Source organism: Zootoca vivipara, chromosome 6 (genome assembly GCF_963506605.1).
Source record: "Zootoca vivipara chromosome 6, rZooViv1.1, whole genome shotgun sequence".
Taxonomy (NCBI): domain Eukaryota; kingdom Metazoa; phylum Chordata; class Lepidosauria; order Squamata; family Lacertidae; genus Zootoca; species Zootoca vivipara.
The window spans coordinates 73,457,075-73,475,170 of NC_083281.1; the positions used below are offsets into that span (position 1 = coordinate 73,457,075).

Genomic DNA, 18,096 nt, shown 5'->3' on the forward strand with positions numbered 1-18,096 from the left:
ATGCAAGTAAATCTGAACGTGGATTCAGTGTGCCCTATTTCACAATTGCCTTGTGCACCCACACTGGCACTTTCAGAAAGTTACGGAACAATTAATGATAATAAAGTTAATTCTAGTCTGGCTTTTCCTTGAACAGACATAGAGCTAGGAGCTGAGTCTCAAGAGCAGGTGCTGCAGTTGCCTCCAAAGTCTTGTGCCTCGGCCAAACATCTCTCATTGAGCTTATTGTAGGCATTACAACACCATCTTTAAATAGAAGGTCCACATGCCTGCCGGCTTGGTTATTAAAGATCCAAGATAAAGGAGGGCTTCTTCTTGGTAATAAAGCTCTCCCCTTTTGCTCATCTAGGTTAGAGATCTTGTTAAGCAAGGCCCTTTCTTATTACTGGCAAGGCAGGTAAAAGGAATCAGCCAGGACCTGAGTAGAGTCAGGGCTTTTGGTTCTCCCTCTCCGAAGGCTCATCTGCCCTGGTTGGACACTGCAGGAATAGGATGCCAGACTAGATCGGCCTTTGGCCTGATCCAGCAAGCTCTTCTGATTTTCTTAGGACAGTAATGCTTCTGTGAAGGGATCTGTGTCACTAAGACCCTGTCAGTGGTTCCCACAGTTCTTTCAGGATAAACCAAAGTAAACCTCCAGTTTCACAAATTTAGACTTGGCTCTAGGCTATCTCAGGGCACTATGTCTAAAAGCCTCTTACCACCTAACAACCAGTGGGGTCTCCCTCTCACAGATCCCTACTGCTCCAGTTAGCCTCTCCCTCAGGCAACTTTGTGGTTTTCTTGGCTTCACTAACCAGCCCTTTGTACGTCAGAAGTGTTTTGGGTCTAGCTTCCTTTCCTGATATTGGGGAAGCTTGACTCACTCCTTAATCACACAACTGGAGGCATTGGCACACTGCTGGAGTCAACTGGCACTTAGGCCCATTTAACTTTATTTATTGAGAACATGGATTTACCGATATATTAAAGTGCATTTCTTTCTTCATAGAAAACAAACTTGTTAAATCACTCCATCCCTCCAAACCTAACCTCCCACTATCTCACTCTCCGCCCTCTCCAACCGACGTCTCGCCCCCCAACTGCCACCCCTCAACCTTTGTTCCTCTTTTATTTTCCAACACCGTTTATTCCCGCCTCCCAGAGAACACCTGCCTATCATTGGAGGGTTAGTTTAACCCCCAACGTACCAGAGTCCTCAGCAGGCACTAATCCACCACAACTTCTGAATACCAGTTGCTGGAAGCCACAGGAAGGCAGAGTGCTTGTGGACTATCCATTGGGGCATCTGGTTGGCCACTGTGAGAACAGGATGCTGGACTAGATGTATCCTTGGCCTGATCCAAGCTCTTCTGTCCTGTCGTTTTCATTCTTCCTAGATGGACGGGTGCAATAATAATTCATGAAGATTTCCAAGTGCACAGTTGAACTCTGGCTCCTGTGGCTCATCCTGGTTCTGATCCCACCTCTGAAATGGCAGTCCTTGTTCTTGAAAGGGCATTGCTTTCCTCCTCTGCCCACCCCTCCAGCCACACACTTCCTGAGAGCAGGATCTTTAACGAAGGCAGGGGCCCCAAATGCCAAGCGCTTGCTGTGATGCTAAGCTATTCAAAGCCCTGCTGCCTTTTCCACCCTTGGGCGCCTGCGTCCGGGAAGAATTGTTCAGCAACCCACCACCCTGCAGGCAAGGGCTGGCAATTCCCCCCCCCCCCCGCCCCAGGCCTTGTATGAGAAAAACCTGAGAGCCAAGATGCCCCATCGAGCTGGCAGATCGACTTGGAGGGCGGAAGCAGCTGGCATCCCATGAATATTGCATGCCCTTCCCTGCCCTGGCGCAGAGGGACCATGAATATTTCAAGTGGCTCTGTTTATTAGTTTTGACGGATCGAAGGATGTTTGGGAGCGTGTCTGGTTACACTCGCCTAATAAGGGTTGATATATTATTAATCTCTCCTGGGGCCTGCGAAGTCAGGCGGGGAGCTGAAAGTTCGTCAGGACCACCGAAACCTTAAAAAAATAAAAAAGCTGATAAACTAAAAACCAGATTAAAACACATATCAACAGCCTACTTGTCTGGTGAGATGCTGGATTCTACAGGCAACACTATGCAATTGTAGGCTCCTAGGAGATACTCCCAAAGGCAGGAAGCTATCTTCCACTGTGTCAGGGCACGGGTCCATCTAGGCCAGTGTTGTCGACATTTGACTAGCAGTGGCTTTCCTGGGTTCCAGGCAGGGAACATTCCCACTGAGCCATGGCACTTCCTGAAGCAAGGGCACACCCCAAACTCCCAAAGAAAGCTGAACTTAATTTGCGCAGAGCCTTTGAAGTGCATGCTGGGTTTTGGAAAACGGTAAAGCAAGAGATGCGATTCTGATCAAAGATTAGAAATCCTTGCCGGAGAGCTTAATTTAAACCCCACAAATGAAAACAAAATCCAAATGAGGGAAATGGGTGGGGTTAAAGGAAGCAATTTCCCACTGATGAGTTTCAATGGCTGAATCTGCCGCTGTCAACCCTGGGTGTGTTACAGGCATGGTGTCAGATGAGCTCAAATGCTTGCATTTCTGCTCCCAGGGAAAAGAACCAGTTGCATAAAAGAGTTATGTTTCTTCCTGAGACTATAGAAAGGAAAGAGGTACCGTATTTTTTCGTGTATAAGACGCCCCCATGTATAAGACGACCTCTATTTTTTCCCCATCCAAAATTAAGAAATTAAGTTGTTGAGCTTTTGGGGGGAGGTCACTTCCGTCAATCGCTCACCCGTCTGCCTGCCACTGCCCATCACTTCAATACAGCCACTGCCAATCACACACCTCGCCACAGCCACCAATTGTCTGCCCGCTCACCGCCATGCACCAGCCCACTTGCCGCAGCTGCCAATCACCTGCCCGCCTCGCCACAGCCGCCAATCGCCTGCCCAATTGCCACAGCCACAGCCAATCACCTGCCCAATCACTCCTTCCAGTCTTCTGCTTGCTGCTGCCGTTAATTGCACATCCCCCCTCTGCATTCACTATCCATGTATAAGATGACAACCAATTTTTCCCTGTTTTTTTTTTTAGCAAAAAGCATTGTCTTATACATGGAAAAATATGGTAATCTGTGTGAAAGAGTGGTGGATATGGGTGTTTTAACTTGATTTGTAGTAAAAGGTAAAGGATACCTGGGCAGTTAAGGCGACTATGGGGTGCCACACTCATCTCGCTACTGGATGAGGGAGCCAGTGTTTGTCCACAGACAGCTTTCTGGGTCATGTGGCCAGCATGACTAAACCGCTTCTGGCACAGCGGGACACTGTGGCAGGTACCAGAACACACAGAAACGCTGTTTACCGTCCTGCCGCAGCAGTACCTATTTATCTACTTGCACTGGTGTGCTTTTGAACTGCTAAGTTGTCAGAAGCTGGGACAGAGCAATGGGAGCTCACCCCATTGTGCAGATTCAAACCACCATCCTTCCGATCTGCAAGCCCTCAAGAGGCTCATTTAACATGGAGAAGGTATGAATCCAGCAAATCACTCTTGGGAGGGGTATCAGATAAGAGCTCCCTTTTCTCCTGTCTCCCTGTTCCCCCAATCTGCAACACTTCACCTGCCATCCTGGAAAATTATGCTGCATCTGATTTTAAAGGTCCACAGATAGCTCACCTTATTTCACTGCCTTGGATTGGGTAATACATTAACCACAAAGCTTCCAGCTACATGAATTAACTGCCTATTACACTCTTACTGGCTATCTAAAGGAAGACAAATGGGGTTCCGGAGGTTGCACAGGATCAGGCCCTTGCAGGTTCTCCATGGGAAAGGAATTCCAGAGTTGAGAGGCAGCTACCCAAACCATCTCTTTGCTGTCCTACCTCAGCCCTTAGATGGGAAGAGTTCTAGTCCACGTAGTGATTGCAACCAGATGGGGGGGGGGAATTCAGCACCACGGACAGCTCCACATGGCACTACAGCTAGAGAGACCTTTGAATGTTGATACAGCACCAGACAAACTTTAAGAGATTTTAACAGGGCCACAGCTCAGTCTGGTTGACCAGCTTCATCTCTGCTGCAAGAAAACCAGTTGTTCAAAGTTTTGCCAACCATTGGCTCCCAACAGAATTGGGGAGACCATGGCTCTGTTGTGATGTCCAGGCTAGAGCCTTCAAACTCTTAAGGATGGCAACACAATTCCCCCAGGGTGGAAAGGTGGTAGCAAGGAGAGCTCCCCATGCGCTGCACATTCTGGGGAAATGAGGTCATCCAGGGTTGGAAATGGCTCTGTCATCTCAGTGTCAGAGGCAGGAGGGTGTGGTTGGCAGAAAGTGGACTAAAGTTAGTGGGGAAGTGCTCAGTTCACCCTAATGGTGCCAGCCTCTACTGTGCTCAAGTATGGCCTTGCCTAGACCAGCGTTTTACAATGTTGGGGCCCCTCGGCCACCTTAGCCTGTGGTCAGGAATGAGGCACACTGTAGTTCAGCAGGCTCTAGAGGGAGCTAGATTGATCACCTCTGCTCTAGATGCTACATTTTCCAGGGAGATCCCCATGGCAAATATTACACAGAAGCACACTCATTGGTTGGACTACTTGAAGTAAGGTGCTGTGTAAATCCTGCCTTCTTGCTTCTCTCTGTATCTCCATATAATCAAAAGCTAAAGGTTTTGCTTTTTTTGTTTTCTTCTTCCTCGACTTTTCCTTGGAAACAAACGTAGCATCTGGAACAGAGTTGATCAACCTAGGGCAGGCATCCCCAAACTCCGGCCCTCCAGATGTTTTGGACTACAATTCCCATCTTCCCTGACCACTGGTCCTGTAAGCTAGGGATCATGGGAGTTGTAGGCCAAAACATCTGGAGGGCCACAGTTTGGGGATGCCTGACCTAGGGCCTTCCAGAGATTGTTGGACTACAGCGTCCAGTGGTCACCAGCCAGGGCTCCTCCCTCTTCCTTTTGTGCAACCCCCACTTCCACACAAACCACCAGTTTGAAGCCAGCACCCGTTCCTCTTATTCACACCCTTTCATGCCCCTTCCTTCATCTTCAACCCTTTGCTGATGTCATGCAAATCCAGGATTGTGGATGAGGCACTACAGTTCCTCCAATGGGGGATGTGTGATGGCAGACCGACACACACACACATATGGGGGGAGAGGGAGGGAGGGAGGGAGAGAGAGAGAGATAGATATCTGGTTCCTGTCTTTCCTTTGCTCCAGACCAGCTAATTCTTTGGATCCATGAGATCCTTTCCCCTGCCACTGCTTGCCCCAGAGATCCAAAGAGCAGCTGTTCCTTTTCGCAACTGCCTCACCAATGAGCCTGCAGGATCACCATCCCTTCTTCTTTCAGGAGCATGGAGGTCTTTGTGGATTTGGGGTTTTTTTGTGTGTTTTTTAAATAGTTTCCCCAAATTGAATTGAGTGCTGCAATCAGGAGCTGAAGTAAATCTGGATTACGTTGGCTGTATGGATTAAGGAGCTTGCAAGCAGAAGGGAGGAAACGCCAGGCATTCGGTGATCACTGAATCTTATAAAAAATGGTTAATGAATCGATGTTGGAAGAAGTTGGTGTGGGCTTAGGAGAGGTCAGAGATACTGAGATGGCATCTCTGACCCTAGAATCAGAGTGTGCTGGACTCGCCTGTCTAGCTTGGCGTGCCAAACTAAGACTTGGGAAACCAGGGTTCAAATCCCTACTCAGCCATGGGTGTCTCACTGGATGGCTTTGGGCCAATCACAGCCTCTCAACTTAACCTACCTCACAGGGTCATTGTGACGATTAAATGGCAATGGGGAGAACCATGTATATGCCACCTTGAGCTCCTTCGAGGGAAAGGTGGGGTGTAAATGCAATAAATGAAATGGAAAACATGCAGCGTTGACTAACTTTTTCAGCACCGAAAAGCCTGGGTGAAACCTTTTTTTTGGGGGGGGGGTGTTGGGGAGAATTCAATAAAGACAAGGAGAAAAACAGAAGGGGCAGATTCTTCAAATGCCTCCTTCCCTCTCCCCCTCTCCTGCCCCGTCATTCCTTTTCAGGGAAGAGCCAAGGCACCAGAATAAACTCTCTGTGTCAGCTCATGCCCCGGAGGCAGAGCGGGGCAGGAGCAACTTGCCGTGTGCTAATTCATCCTTGTGTGGGCGTTGCGCGTGGCAGGCGCAGAGCGCTGCTTAACAGCGCAGAGAAATATCCCTCTGCAGCAGAGATCCCAATGCACAGAGGCTCGTTTTGCTAAGCAAGGCGATCTTTCCCCCTTACGTCTCCCTTGATGCCTTTGCCTTCGACAATGCACCCCGCTGTGGCTCTTTGCCTTCTACGGAATGCTAGATGGGTTCCTCATGCTGCACCCAGCAGCAACAAAGCCCGTCCACATTTGGGCATCCCATAATAATAATAATAATAATAATAATAATAATAATAATAATAATAATGGGCTCCCTCTTAAAGAGGGGCCAAAGGCCCCTGCTGCAGAGTGCAGACCTTTCTGTGACAAAAAGAGCGGGGAGGCAGTGCCTTGTTTGTGTGTGTGTGGGGGGGTGCCATTAGAGCATAAGCATAGTTTCAGCGCCATGTTGGCAACCCCCTGGTCCAGCACAAGCCTTGCATGAGAGAGGTACCAGGATTTGTCTCTTGCTAGTCAGGCTGGTGGCTCTCTGGAGACTAAGGAAGGCTGTTTCCGGAGTAGACAGTCCTTTGTAGGTGGAACATTCCTCTTGAGTTGACACCAAACAGATTTCATTATAGATCATTGATGCCGTGGGACTCCAGGTTATGCCAGAGGCATTGGAAGGATCAGGCCGATGGCACATCTAGTCTAGCATCCTGCTTTCACAGTGGCCAACCAGATGCCCCAATGGGGAACCCGCAAGCAGGACCCAAGTGCAAGAGCTCTCCCCCCCCCTCCTGTGGTTTCCAGCAACTGGCATTCAGAAACATTACTGCCTCCAGCCATGGAGGCAGAGCACAGCCATCATGGCTAGTAGCCATTGATATCATTATCCTCCTCTATGAATTTGTCCAATCCCCTTTATAGGCATTCTAAGCCGGTGGCCGCATTGCCTCCTGCAGGAGCGAGTTCTGTAGTCTAACTGTGGAACGGATTGTTTCCAGTGTTACTCCTACACAGAGTAGAACCATTGAGATTAAAGGTTGTGACCCACTTTGGCCCATTGATTTCACTGGGTGTCCTCTGAGTAACACTTCATTGAATACAAATCCACGAGCTATATTCAACTAACCTTTGCTCAGAGCAGACCCATTGAAATGAATGGACCCGAGCTAATCGTCCCCATTAATTTTAATGTGTCTACACTGAGTAAAAGTTACTGGACTTCAACCCAACATCACCACTTTGGATATTTCTTGTGAGAGATTTCCCTGCATGCAGAATGCACCAGATTCTACTCCCAGGATCTTCAGGTAGGGCCGGGGGAAATGGGTTTGAAAACCTGGAGGAGGTTTGTCAGTGCAGACCAGGGACAAAAAACTTGCAGCCTTCCAGGTGTTGCTGGACCACAACCCACCCCCACCCCTTGACATTGGCTGGGGCTGATGGGAGATAGAGTCCAAGCAGCATCTGAAGGTCTGCAGGTTCCCTTGACCTGGTAAAGACCATCCTCTGCTAGGTGGGTCAATGGAACCTTCCCCACTCACACGTGACCTCCAGCATTAATATTAGTTGTGCCTGAGTTTTGTGTCCTTTTCCTCCCTCCCAACCCTTGTTTCTTTTTGTGCTGCATCTTTTAAATTATAAGCCTTAGGGCACAGGCTGTCTTCCTATTCAGAGCCATTTGGGTGCCTTTTTCTTACTGAACCGGGGGATTAAAAAAAAAGTGCTTTAAATAAATGCGTAGAAGCCAGCAGACTGCTGCCGAGCAGGGCAGAGTCAGCAAATAAAGTCAGTCCCCACCCCACCCCACCGTCCTTCACCCAATCCAAAAGGAACATGCCTGAGAGGCAAGCAGATCATCCTGCCCTGTTGTAGCTGGGGGAGCAGGGTGGGGGTGAGGGCAAGCAGGCCATTTTTCATGAAACAAATTCTTTCAGGTGTGGGCAGAAAGCAGGGATGCAGCTCCTGAAAGAAGGTTCAGACCCTGGCATCTCCGGCCTGAGCTGGGTCTGTCCTTTGTCTGAAACCCGAAGAGCTGCTGCCAGCCAGTGCAGACACAGCTGAGCTGGGTGCACCAGTTGGTTTGACTCAGAATAAGGCAGCTCTCGGCGTTCCTCTGTCCTGCTTCGAAGCCCTAACAGATGGTTTGCATTGGATTCTCCCCTGGGGCTGGTGAAATATTCCAACTCTCTTCCTTTCCTCTTTCTTGCGATCCTGCAGGAAGGAGGCTGCTTGGGAAAGGATGGGATCTCTCTTAGCTTTGTGGCTAAATTTAGTTTCCTGTCATCATCCCTCTGCAAGCCTCAGGGGGAGAGCGGGGGTGGAGGAGGCAAGGGAGCAGATGGGAGGGTTGGCTGCAGGGCTAGGGTGTCTGGGGGTGGGGGAAGCAGCAGCAGCAGCCACCGCGCCTGGGCAAGACACTGGAGCACTGACTCCAGATTAAAAGTCTTCTTTGTCCCTTTGTTGTCCACCAATTGCCAAGCTCGGCTCTCTTGATGCGCTTTGCCAGCTGCTCAGCAGCCTCCAGAGTCTCAGCCAGAGCGGAGGAACCACAGCGGGCTTTGTGGCTCCAAAAACCCAGCACCGTGTCTGGTGAGTGAATGAACTGGCTCAGGGATCTGAGCAAAGGCAGGCAAGACTCCTCCCTCCCTCCCTCCCTATCATCATCATCATCATCAGTGTCCTTCCCCCTGCTACCTCCCTCCATTCTGAATCAGGATGATTCTCATGAGAGATTTGCTCCTCCTGGATCCATCTGAGTCTCGGTGACGCAGCTCCTCAGTCCCCCCTGAGAGTCACAGTGGGGGAATCACCCTCCAAGGAGATGACGGCTGCGGCTCCCAAATTAAACTGAAATCCAGCGCCGGGGATCCCTCGCCCACGGAAGCACCCTAGGGAGATGCCCAAAGTCGCCACACTGCCAGATTGAGGAACTGGGTCAGAAGGAAAAGGAGGATGGCTGCTATTTGGAAGGGTGGTCAACCTGGACCCCTTGTTTTTTGCCACTCGTGGATGGGGTAACAGACCCGTTGGGGTTATTTTTCTGGGTTTTTTGTTCCGGGAGAGCCTCCTTGCAGCTGCATCAGGAGAATCCAGGTCTTGGAGAGAAGATTTCTGTGGGAGATTTTCCTCCTCCTTTGACATATCCCGGAGAACCGGGGACACAGAGTCAGGGGAGACCAGGACAACCTCTAGGTCGGGGAGGCGACACCAGAAGCAGGCAGGATGCAAGTGTCCTTCGTCTGCTCGGACCACAACATCAAGAACCGGAGTGCGGAGGACCGGCTCAACCGGCAGAATGCCAACAGCCCCAGCACGCGGGGTCGGTTCCGAGCAGTGGCGATGGTGGCCCGGAGTTTGGGGCACCTCTCCGCGCAGAGCGCCCCGTCCTCCAGCGACTCCAGTGTGAAGCAGACTGGCATGAAATACAGGTATGGGGAGGGTGGGCGAAGTGCCGTACCTCCAGGAAGAGTTTGTGGACCGGTCGCTGTGCAGGGAGCAGAACCCAAATTCTGGAGACTCCCAGAGCCAAACTCTTGGGTCATTGCTCCATCCAACTCTGCATTGCTTGTACTGACCAACAGTGGCTCTCCAAGGGTTTTTCCGGCAAGGAATCTTTCCCAGCCTTACCTGGAGAGGCCATTGGGGATTGAAGCTGGGACCTTGTGCCTGCACAGCAAATGCTCTGCCTCTGAGCTACAGCCACTTACCTACAAATAGTAGGGTCCAATCCTTATGGTTCTGAACGAAGTGCTGAATTAAATATCCAGCACAGTATTGCCTGCACTGACTCACAGCAGCTCTCCGGGGTTTCAAGCAGGGATTCTCTCCCAGCCTTACCTGGATATGCCATTGGGGATTGAACCTGAGTCCTTTGGTCTGCAAGACAGATGCTCTACCACTGAGCTACAATAACAGTTCCCCAAAGCACAAACTTTGAAAAGCAGGCTTACAACTGGCTGGCCATTGTCTGGATATGACAAAAGAAGCAGGTTGGAAGGAGTCTAATCCTTTCTTCCCTATACATGTGCTGGTTTCCCCCTGAAAATTGCATATATATTTTTCAGGTACCGGCTTCAGAGGCAAAGAGCAGCTTTCAGTGGGGATGTTCCAGGGGGGGGGAGGGTTAAAACCAATGCCCACCACATCACTGTTCCAGGTTGGCAGCCCCAGGGCTGCTGCTTTGGTTATTAGAAAGTGTGGGTGGGAGGGGAGACAGTGGCCAGTTGTAATTAATGTTTTTAAAGGCAAAGATGTAATGGCACCTGTCGATTGTTTTTTTTTTTTGGCTGTTGCCAAAAAGGCTGCGAAGGTAGGCTGAGGAAACGCCAGAAACTGTATTTTGGTATGAAGCCTATTATTCATTGGAACATTGGAAGCTGCCTTCTACCGAGTGAGACCATGGATCCATCTAGCTCAGTACTGTCTGCACGGGCTAGCAGCAGCTTCCAAGGGTTTCAAGATCTCAGTCCTAACTGGAGATGCTGGGGATTGAATCTGCATGCAAACCAGGTGCTCTGCCACTGAGCTTACCCCCCTTCTGCAAATCTACCGAGGCCAGTGCTGTCCGCATTGACTAGCAGGGCTTCAGAGAAGTGCCTTTCCCAGCCCTGCTTGGAGACGCCATTGGGGATTTAACCGGGGGCCTTCTGCATGCAGAGCAGCATGTTGGTAATGACTGGTGAAAACTCAAGCCTGAGCAGGGTCCAGCTCTTTTGAGTTCCCAGTGATGGGGGTTGTAGGAGAGCCCTACAAATCTCCTTGTCCCACCTCAAGCAAGGAGAAGCTGGGGAGAAACTACAAAGCAGGACAGATGGATGGATGGATGGATGGATGGATGGATGGATGGATGGATGGATGGATGGATTAATAGATAGGGTAGATTCATTCTGCAGATTTTAACTTTGGTTGCAGAATTAAATTTTGGTTGCAGAATTAAATTTTGGTTGCAGAATTTAACTTTAATTTATTTGTGGGCTCCTTCCCCACCCATCCCTCTCCTTGCCTTCTGTTGCCTCTGGATAGGCAGTGATCTGGACGGAAGTATAGTTGAAACAGCCTGGAACTGCATTAGGGTGCTTGTTTGTTTTTGCTGCTGCTGCTGAATCACATTTAATGAGTAGAGAGCAGGTGATAGGCTGCCCACTCTGCTCTTTACCTAATCTGCACCAATCAGCTGAGAGTGGAGTTGTTCTTGCATCTTTCTCTTTGAGTTCATGCAGAAGTCAGGGAGAGAGAGTGAGGCGGGCAAGGACGCATTTGACCCTGAAAAGGTCATACTGAAAATTAGCCATACCTGATTAAAACATCCACTGAAAAACTTGTAAAGTAGTGTATTTTAAACTTTCCGAGGATATCATTTGTTTCTTCCTGGTTGCACAGTCAATATCTAGGGTGACCCTGACCAAATTGCAAATGCTATTATTCTAGTTCCATTTTATTAAAAAGAAAATACGTTTACAACCTGTAAAAACATGAGGAATGTAACTCAAAGCAAACTGGCTGAAACGAGGAATTTCATCAGGTAGTTCCTGCATTAATAGTCAGTGGGTTTTCATCAAACCGGAGAGGGTGAACAACCTTGCAACTTTCCTGGATTTCTACAACAGCAAAAGAGAATGTTGAAGAAATACTATGGGTACCTCCACCACCCCAAAAAAATGTCACAGGTGAAAACTTCACTTGAAAGGGAAATATTTAAACTGCTGAACCTCGGCCAATTCCGGTCTCCTTGTTTGGAAATTTGGCCTCCTTATAATGCTTGTCTGCCATTGCAGCTCATGTGCAAAGTGACATAATATGGTGACAAACCACCTTCATCCTATTGTGATGGACAGGTTCAGGCTTTGGAATCTAAGAACTGTCGAGTTGGGAGGGATCCTAAGGGTCATCTAGCCCCACCCCCTGCAATGCAGGAATCGCAGTGGAATAATCCTTGACAGGTGGCCACCCAACCTCTGCTCAAAACCCCCCGATGGTCTTCCAAGGGAGTCTGTTCCACTGTCAAACAGCTCCTACTGTCAGAAAGTTCTTCCTAACATTCAGTCGAGGTTCACCCAGACTTCCTTTTCAACCTCGCTTTCCAGGGTTTAAAGCTCCGTATCCAAGCATTGTGTTTGGTTTCTCTTGTTCCAGGTGTTTTCCTGGGGAAAACTCGTGTTTTGCAGCTGGGTCAGAGCAAACAGCAGTCCGTGGAAAACCCAGTTGCTGTTTGCTCTGATTCAGCTGTAAAATGCAGGTTTTCCCAGGGAAAGCACTGGGTCAAACAAACAGACACTGCTCAGACATGGAACTTTAAAGTGCCTAGAAATGCAGCTCAGAAGGAAGTGTGGATGAGCCTTCCTTTTCATTTGAATCTCCTTCCTTTTCATTTGAATCCATTTGTTCGGGTCCCCTCTGCAGCAGCAGAAAACATGCTTGCGATTGTGTTAGGGCCAAACCAGTTCTGTGCATTAAACGCACATTTGTAGTTTTAGCTGTAAAGATCGTTTGGGTAATGGGGTGGTTGTGTTCATTTGTGTGTCCCTAAACGCAGGACACGTGAATGAAATCTGCTGCCCTCCTTTGCGTTACTTCTGTTGCTTTAATTTTCACCACCTTCACTACTCTAGCTTTGATACCCAAACTAAGCAGGTTTGGAGGGGGCAGGGAAAACTTCAAGCAGTGGGGAGGTAACGTTTTGCTCCCGCTACCCCCTGCCCCCCACCCCAGCAACATGCGCCATTTAGCGGTTCATGTAAAAACACACAAACCCACCGGCTCTTTGCAAGCAAACGAGCAAGTTTGTGTTTAATGTTTGGTCCTTTGTAAACACAGAATTCCGTAGCAGCAGCCGGAATGGTTTTTACATACAGTAGTTCTGTAAGAAAAGGGATCCTCCTTCGTGAATTGGGGTAGCCAGTGCAACGTCAGGAAACAGTTTTTGCATTAACCTTATAAGGGCAGGGCCACACCATACATTTCAAACACACCCAATGCACATTGAAAGCACGTTACTTCCCCCAATTAATTCTGGGAATTATAGTTTATTAAGGGTGCTGGGAACTGTAGCTCTGCGAGGGGGTGACTACAGTCCCCAGGATCCCTTAGGGGAAGCTATGCATTTTAAATGTGCACTGGATGTCCTCTAAATGTATGCTGCAGAACTGTCCTTACAAGCCGGAAATCCTTCTCTCTGTAAGTTTCAGCTGCTCAGCCTGTCTGATGACAGTAAAAGAGGCTACATTGCACTATTTCCCATTGTTTTAGTTGTGCCACAGCCTTGACCAGAGAGGCTTTTTCATAGCCAAAGACCCTGACATTCCCCCTTACGGACTTCCCATTCCCAGCATGTTTTCCCATGCCAATATTAACAGCCATCACACTATGGGTGGCTAATATTTCTTGGTGATTGGACCCTGGGCACCCGTGAAATCAGTAACTGTGAGGGTGGGGTGCATGATTGCTTTGAAATGCTTTGAGGTGCTTTAAATGGTTTCGGATGCTCTGAATGGCTTTGAAATATTTTAGGTGGTTTTTAAAATGTTTCAAATGCAGCACACTTCTGTTTTAAATTGTATCATTTCAACGCCGGCCGCATTAATAAAATAAAATGGACTTCATAAGGAGATAGTTCTGTGGTCCGTTTAGCAACGTTGCTGTGGGCTTCAAGGCGCTCTGTCTCCTTGAATCGGCCGTTTCCTTGCTCGGTTCACTGGCTGTTGTTAATCTGCCTGTTAATTGATAGATATCTTTTGAAGGGGAGGGAGCTCTGGAATGGAGGGCGGTAGCTCAATGCTAGAGAGCCTGCCTTGCATGCAGAAGGTCTCAGGTTCAATCCCCATTATCTGAGCCCCTGGAGAGCAGCAGCAGCTGCCAGCCAGTGTAAACAAAAAGCTGAGTTAGATTGACCAAGACTCAGTATATAAGGCAACTTACTGGGTTCCTAAAGGCGGGCAGCAAGAAAGCTCTTTCACATATATGCTCAGGAGGAAGGGCAGCAAGAAAGCTCTTTCACATATATGCTCAGGAGGAAAGCCAAGCACACCAATGTCGTGGCAGTCTGTTGAAAAGTGTTTAACTTTGCTTGGGAGGTGCTTCTGAAGCACTGTAACTTTCTTGCAGTGTTAAAGCTGAATGACCCACTGCTCAAGGACTATAGCAGTTGAGGTGTCTGCCCAAAGTCATGCTGCTGATGTGAAGTTCTGCAGATTATCATGCATGGATGGTTAGCTGTGTTTACTGTTAGCACTTAGATACCATTCCCTCTAATAGTGAACTGTGGTGGTTGAGCACCTATTATTTTGGGGGTGAAATGGGGCCACCCAAAATAAGGTAGCAGGCCTTCAAGATACTACCTTCAGCCTCAAGATATCCTGCTCAGGCCTTCAGCCACTGATCTCAGGGAACCCCTGTTGTTGTTTTTGGCCCATGGCCACCTGCTCCTAGTGACTTGCCCACTGTAATTGACGCCACGAGGACTTTCTCATAGGACATATTTGCACCCTGCATTTAAAGCACCACAACAGTACCTTTTTTAATTTATTTTTTATTTTCACAAGGCTTATGCACACGGCTTGATTGCAAAACAACCCCGAAAGCGGCTTTACGAAGTTAACAATGCAATGAAATTATCAGTGGAAACAACTCTTTACGACATTCAAAAAATAAAATCAGCAATATACTAAAACCGGATTGAAACATACATCAAGGTTCCACGTGTTTGTCTAAAGAAAAATGTTGTCTAAAGAGAAATGCCCACGGCATGCGCCCAAAAGAGTGTAGGGAAGGTGCCTGCCTGGTGTCAATAGGCAGGGAGTTCCAAGATATGCGTGCTGCCACACTAAAAGGTTGATTCCTTACAAATGCAGAAAGGATATCAGGTGGCACCTATAACGTTGCCAATTCTGCATGCATGGGGCAAGGCGATTTCACAGATAAACTTGACACGCTTCAGCCTGTTTCCTTCTTGGAGCACAGATGAGGGACATTAAAAGCCTGTGTGTTTCTTTTTCCCAAGAGGGAGGGAACGGGGTGGGGGGTGGGGAACCTTTGTGAGGGGCAGAGGGTCTGCTTGGGGTCGCTGCAGCTTGTGGGGTGGGCTGAAGAATGGGGTGAAGTGTCTGGGGGTGGTGTATTGTCATCCTCACTCGTTTTATTTGCAGTCAACTGAACATTTAAACAATAACGGTTTTCTAACAATACACACAGGCCTCTGAGAACGCATGGCAGTTTGTGGAATGGCACTTGTGAGGGACAGGGGATATCGCGAAGTCCCTCCCCTCCTGAGTTCAAGCCCGTCCCCGAGCAAAGGGGAAAGCAGGGAGAGTTCCGATTCCAGTGGGGAAGCAGGAAGTCGTGTCCGAGGCTCAGGCAAGGTAGAGGAGCCAGGGTCCCAGGTGGGACAGGAAGGGGCAAGCAAGGGGGGAAGACCCATCCCTCCAACTCCAGAATTACGCAGGAAGAGGAGGGGCAAGAGGATGGGTCTGCCAAAGCTTTTGTGTTGGAGAAAGACGCGCCAAAAGCCATTAGGAGGTTCTGAAACCGACTGACAACATCGCTCCGTGTAAATAGCAATGACTTGAGCACTGTAAATACGCAGCACCAATAAAAGAATAAAATGCAGAGCTGCGTAGCGTCGTTACTCTGAAGTAGTCCACTCCGGCCACTGTGACAGCAACCTCCTAATCCTTTTTGGGCTACTTCGGAGTTGCCGGGATGAGCGTGTCCGAGGCGGAGAAGTGGCGGCAGATCGCTGAGCAAGCCCAGCTAGAACTGCAACAGCTGTCGCTGCAGGCGCAGGGAGAATTGAAGGCAGCTAAAGAGGAGACTAAGAAGGTCCAGGACGACCGGCTACAACTTGCGGAACAGGTGAGAGAGCTCCAGGAAAAAGAGCAGCATTTAAGGGCGGTGGCGGTAGACCTCCAAAACAAGCTGGATGCAGAGAAAAACAAGGCGGGAGGGGCTCCCCAAGTCCAAGTGCTGCCAGGAAGGAGAGCAGGGACCCTTGTAAGCAAGTTCAATGGAGACCCGAAGGAGTTTCAGGGCTTTGAGACTGAGATCGTGTATGCTCTTGAGCTGCACCAGAATGAGTTCCCCGATGATGAGCACAGAGTAGCGTTTATTGTGGAACATCTCACCGGAGCAGCCAGGGAGTGGCTAAGACCATTAATCGCAACCAAGAATCCTTGCATGAAAAATGTCCAACAATTTCTAGAAGGTTTGAGGACGATGTATTCGTCCGATAGTCATTTGGACCAGACTAAGGAGGAACTGCATAATTTACGCCAAGGAAATATGACAGTTCGCGCATATTGGGCGAAATTCACCATGCTGGTGCACAGACTGGGGTGGGTTTTGGATTCGCCTCCCATGCAAGCTGCGTTTTACTTGGGTTTGAGCGAGGAGGTGAAGGATGAACTCTCGAGAGGTCCAAAGCCCAGTACTATGGATCAGCTGAGCAAAGCAGCTCTGGCGGTGGGGGTGAGGCAGGAATCCCGGTGGAACGACAAGCAAGCGACGCGCGCAAAGCGGGCTTGGTTCCCACGGTCGCAGGAGAAGCCACTCCCTCAACAACCCTTTCAAGCCACGCCTGGAGCCAGCCAGGACCAGGAGCCCATGCAGATTGATAGCGCGCGCGCGCGGGCTTTTCAAACCCCAGCGGCGCCAAGACGCAAGGAGGGAAGGGGCGGGAATTGCTTTCTCTGCAACTCACCCCAGCATCTAGTCAGAGACTGCCCACATCGCAGGGAGTGGCAAGGAAAGGCGGGAACGGTGGTGCCCTCCCCCACTGACGCAGCACCACAGCAGGGAAACGGGAAAGCCTGGCTGCAGGAGACAAGGGGCAGCAGCCAGGCACAGTCAGCAGACAACAGCCCCAGCCCGCCCACCCGCACAGAGAGGTGCAGAGCCAGCCCACCCCTCCCAGAGCAGGAGTGGTTCTAGAAGTGACGCTAACGCTCCCAAATGGCTATCCCCTGACGGTCCTCGCCTTAATTGACAGTGGGGCGTCCGCCAACTTCTTCTCGAGAAGCTTTGCAGAAGAGCACCAAATCCAGCTTTTGCAGTTGGATTTTCCTCTGCACGTGGCAACCATTGACGGCAGGGAGCTGCTGGGAGGGGCCATCACACATCAAACCCCCCCCATGAGAATGACGGTTGGAAGGCACTCAGAGACACTGGCGTTCAACGTCACCACCATCTCAGACCCCCCCATCGTCTTGGGCATGAGCTGGCTGGCGCGCCACGACCCCTCCATCAGTTGGCACCAGAGGTGCATCACGTTTGGGTCGGACTTTTGTCTGGAACATTGCATGCAGCACCAACCAGGGGAGGGGCCTCCAATAGCCACGGTGGCCACCATGCATATCAAAGGGGGTGAGGCAATACCCAAGCAGTACTGGGACCTGCAGGAGGTCTTCAGCGAAGCGGAGTCCGACCACCTACCCCCGCACAGGCCTTTTGACTGCCAGATCAACCTGGTGCCAGGGGCGACGATACCCCCAGCCAAGCTGTACGCCATGTCAGACCAGGAGCTGGAGGATCTGCGCGCTTTCATCGACAAGAACCTCAAGCGGGGGTTCATAAGGGAAAGCAAGGCAGCAGGGGGCAGCCCGGTCTTCTGGGTGGACAAGAAAGACACGCAACAGCGCCGTCTTGTGGTGGACTTTAGACGGCTGAATTCGGTGACAGAGCCAGTGGCTTTCCCCATGCCCAGAGTGGATGATCTCCTGACAGCGGCACGCAGGGGCAAGATTTTCACCAAGCTGGACCTAAGGGGGGCGTACAACTTGATCAGGATCCGGGAAGGAGATGAATGGAAAACCACGATGTTCACGCCTCTGGGCTCTTTTGAATATCTGGTGATGCCCTTCGGTTTGCAAGGGGGCTCAGCATGCTTCCAGGCCTTCATGCACCACGTCCTGGGGTCCCTCCTCTTCAGGAAATGCTTGGTCTTCCTAGATGACATCCTTATCTACTCGAATGACCCGGTGCAGCATGTGAAAGATGTCAGAGAGGTGTTGCAAC

At 49.9% G+C, this 18,096-nt stretch overlaps 1 protein-coding gene across 6 annotated transcripts in view; it reads left to right on the forward strand.

Moving 5' to 3' along the window:
• The window catches only part of KCNAB2 (potassium voltage-gated channel subfamily A regulatory beta subunit 2), a 115,553-nt gene that overhangs the window by 60,235 nt on the left and 37,222 nt on the right, over positions 1-18,096 (forward strand). The window contains exon 1 of one of the 6 annotated variants that reach the window (XM_060276126.1): positions 9,243-9,521. The exons of the other annotated variants lie outside the window; for them this stretch is intronic. Within the exon in view, the coding sequence (XP_060132109.1) occupies positions 9,316-9,521 (206 nt within the window). The 5' untranslated portion in view covers positions 9,243-9,315. Of the gene's footprint in view, positions 1-9,242; positions 9,522-18,096 lie in introns of those variants that run through there. 6 annotated transcript variants of the gene reach the window in all.